Source organism: Bradysia coprophila, unplaced genomic scaffold, assembly GCF_014529535.1.
Source record: "Bradysia coprophila strain Holo2 unplaced genomic scaffold, BU_Bcop_v1 contig_94, whole genome shotgun sequence".
NCBI classification, from domain to species: domain Eukaryota; kingdom Metazoa; phylum Arthropoda; class Insecta; order Diptera; family Sciaridae; genus Bradysia; species Bradysia coprophila.
The window spans coordinates 3,765,598-3,769,234 of record NW_023504022.1 but is presented as its reverse complement, the minus strand read 5'-3'; the positions used below and the strand labels follow the sequence as shown (position 1 = coordinate 3,769,234).

Below are 3,637 nucleotides of genomic sequence, written 5' to 3'. Positions count from 1 at the left end.
AGTGACAACTCATTTGACATCTCAAACGACATTAACGAAAATTTACAACCACTCGGTAACATATTCTGCAACGCGGGGAACCTTTGGCCATGAATGTGTAGCTTCTTCAACTTCTCGCCGATGCTAGCAAGAATTAACCTGTCACATACGGCATGCAATTAACTATTACTTCATTTGATCAAAGATTTTCATACATTGATTTCAGAAATCTTTTACTTCGTTTGTTTTGAACATGATTTTTGCTATATAAGGCTTCATTAGTCATATCTTGTCGTTTATTATTGCTGTCGTTTTTGATAACAGATGACAGCCGTCTGGTAAGACACATAAATGTCCATCGCTAGCCGTGCTCAAATGACTTTTTCAATTGACGGATTTGCGCGTAATTTTTTTTTTATTTTTACCCGCAATAAAAAGCCAATTAGGACAAGTTTCGATGGTAAGTAATATTTTGAACCGAAGATGTATGAGGTTCTATGTTGAATTGACCAAGTGTAAATATTGGGATCCGGTGTTTTGGATATGTTAAATTAATCTACTGGTCAAAGTAAAAACACGTTTTTTCTATCATGCCAACGTTTCGCTAATATTTAATAGCTTCATCAGGGCATATACGAATTCTGCAAAATTAACAAAGAAAAAACTTATTTCTAATTTTGCTGCTCGTAACGTAAAACTTATAACAAAGAATGTCCTTAAACAACGACAAGAAATAAGCTACTCGAACTTCTCTTTAGAGAGATCAAAAACGAAAGAAATTTATGAGAACAGACACGTCAAAAAGTGTCATCGAAAACAGAAAAAATCAGTGTTATGGAACAACACTTTGTCAAAATACAAAATTACTTTTTGCGCAAAAATTCTTTCAAAAAACTTAATTGAAAAACACAAAAAACTTAATCGGAAAAACGAATGTCCAACAGATTGTGGTACACTTTGCTTATGCTATCGGTATCACGTCTGAAATTAACTGAGTCGTTAGTCAAAATGCACAGCGATTCGAGAATTCTTCTCTTAAACTCATTCGGTTCTGACATCAAAATCGAAACGTTTTGAAAATCTGGAATATGACCATCCTGGTAATGTCGTACTAGAGCTGTATGGCCTTTTGAAACGATGGGAAGGCCGAATGTGACCGGATAAGTTCGCTCTGTATTACCGAAAAATTGGTTAGATAACTGCCCCGGAAAGGTGAATATTGTCGGCTCAGGGCCCACCTATGCGCTAACTTATTATTCCAAAGTACATGCCCACTATCTGAGTATACATTTCAGAACTTGCACTCTAATCACTTAACTCTAATCTGTTGGTCTGTGTGGTAAATTATAACGTCAACAACCACAGACAATAATCAAAAGTCTCTACATTGCAATGGCAATTATGCGAGTAAAAATAGAAGATGTTGATAGTGAAGCTTGAATGATTTCTGGCTCGATGGAACATCTCGTCAGCGTTAGAATATCAGCTCCAGCCGAATTATCAAGTTATGCAGGAACTGATGTTGTTTGAAAGGACAAGAAATCACGACTCATGCGACTGAGGCAATTGAAAAGGGAATTATAACGAACGTCGAGTTAAACGATTAATTTTTTGTAATTACTAAACTGTATTTCGGATTAACGACTTTGATTTTTTCGGAAATTCAATTTCAGGTCATTTCGGGTTATTACGGGTCATGACCTGAAAACTCAGGTCAGGTCAAAGTCAATTTCTATTTCAGGTCAACCCTGACCTGACCTGTGGATTTAGTTGCAATTATACATCTTATTGATCCGAGCGATATCTTTTTCACTAAGCCCTTTTCTTTGTCCAATCAGCTCCTTAAATGCAGAATCCTACAAAGAAAAGCAAGAAGAAATACAGAAGACACGTCGGACACTGTTTCCTAACAATTCCTTGAATTTCTGCAGTTAATGTCAACCGAATTTGTGTCCTACTTTGTGCCTGCTGTATTATCAGCTGGTGCACTCATACAGGTTTCTACTGGTTTTAAAATCACATGAATACAGAGGTAATACAGTTTAGGCGTTGTATGAGTGGACCAGCTGACAAAGCAGTTGAAGCAAATTTAGACACAAATTCGATTGACATTACTTGAAGAATGTCTTCGTATACCCTAAAATTCATTTTATCTTACGTGCGGTACAATTGTCGGTTCCAGATTCGCTGAAAAATAGAATGCACCGTAATGCATAATGCTAAGCAAGTCATACTCGATGTCGAAATCGGTAACACTGTTCGCTCCGTACTTGACGAAATTATTCTCTTTCCCTTTCTGAATGTTTTCCCAATTGATCGTAACATAGTTGTCTCGATTTGGTGCAGACTGGGAGTGATAGAATCCCAGAGTGTGCAAGAATTCATGAATGATTGTACCTGTGTACAAACAGCCCTGTCTACTCAAATTCAATATTTGCGGTCCATTCTGAAATTTCGTTTGGTATCCAACCTGAGATGAGCATCCACTGTTAGCCTTCAAAAACCAACATCGGCAAATTATTTTCGTTGCGTGCACCGTCTGGATTGGAATTGCTTACAGTCAGATTAACAAAGTAATCCTCATCGGTTCGTTTCACAAATTTAACGCATGTTACGTCCTCAATGGCTTTCAGGGAGCGTTCCACCAGATCTATCTCAGATCGTTCAAATGGAGGACTGTCCATGTTATACACAACCGTGTTATTTGGCCATCTGTACATAGTGTGTATTAGCCCCGTTCGCTTTGAATTCAAGTCCTCATTCGCGAATTGAGTTTCGATAATTTCGCAATTCTCAACAAAATCTGCTAACAAACGCAACTTAGTAACTTATATTTTGTCGAACTGAATACTACGTACCGTTTCCGGATGGAAATACACCATCGGCACTGTACAATGGACCGGCTAATATAACGTTTATCGAAGCAGTCAAAGCTGCTACAACAAGTTTCACTCTAAAATGCATAGTTCAACTGCTGTAACGATAGTACTTTGCTAGTGCAATTACTGCCATCCATTTATATACTTAACGACATCGTGTTATCTTCATTAGTCATGCCAGCAATCAGATAGCATTGAACTTGGGGTTGCCTAATGTTCGATCACAGTTGCTGCAACATTTGCGTTATGGTCATTGCATTGAAGAGTCTGCACAGTAATTTCATGTGACTCAACTATTCTATCAATAATGAATTTACAGGGAGAGAAAAGTGAAATTCGACATGTTTTCTGTTTTGGTAGTTGTTTGTGGTTTGTAAATGGTTCCACACGAAACTTATTTAACAAATGAAAATCTAGATTTTTCATTTTTATATTTTATTCAGAAAAGAAGAATCTGGATGTTCATTTGTTCTACGAAATTCTTGTCGTGGAATCAATTTTAAACCACAAAAAACTTCAAAATTGGGAAACATGTCGCCTTTCACTTTTCTCTCCCTGTAGCACAACATATTCATTGAACTGTAGCTCATGCTGGCTAAGAAAAATAAAAGTTAAAACTAACGAAGTAAAAGATCTTGAATGAATTTGTCGAAAATAATTAGATCGAAGGAAGTAACAGATTCGACAAATATATATAAGCATTAAAGGTTATTTGAATTCAGTGCATGAGAATGACAATAAATCTAATCGATAACGTTTGGATTATGATGACTGTCTTT

General features: G+C 36.7%; 1 protein-coding gene across 1 annotated transcript; it reads right to left on the bottom strand.

Moving 5' to 3' along the window:
* Positions 1 to 1,509: 1,509 nt before the first annotated feature.
* On the bottom strand, positions 1,510 to 2,990 carry LOC119085000 (astacin-like metalloprotease toxin 5). The gene is made up of 4 exons (XM_037195172.1): positions 2,838 to 2,990; positions 2,538 to 2,782; positions 2,138 to 2,473; positions 1,510 to 1,835 (listed from the first exon to the last, which is right to left on the bottom strand). Exons 1-4 carry the CDS (start codon positions 2,941 to 2,943, stop codon positions 1,746 to 1,748), a joined length of 777 nt encoding a protein of 258 aa, XP_037051067.1. The 5' UTR covers positions 2,944 to 2,990; the 3' UTR covers positions 1,510 to 1,745.
* Positions 2,991 to 3,637: the final 647 nt, after the last annotated feature.

Bases quoted from the DNA above. Each gene is read 5' to 3' on its own strand.
- LOC119085000 (XM_037195172.1), bottom strand. From the start codon at position 2,943: ATGCATTTTAGAGTGAAACTTGTTGTAGCAGCTTTGACTGCTTCGATA. The intron at 2,474-2,537 runs GTAAGCAATTCC...TGGTTTTTGAAG, and splicing joins ATTACTTTGTTAATCTGACT to GCTAACAGTGGATGCTCATC. The intron at 1,836-2,137 runs GTAAGATAAAAT...TTTTCTTTGTAG, and splicing joins AACCGACAATTGTACCGCAC to GATTCTGCATTTAAGGAGCT.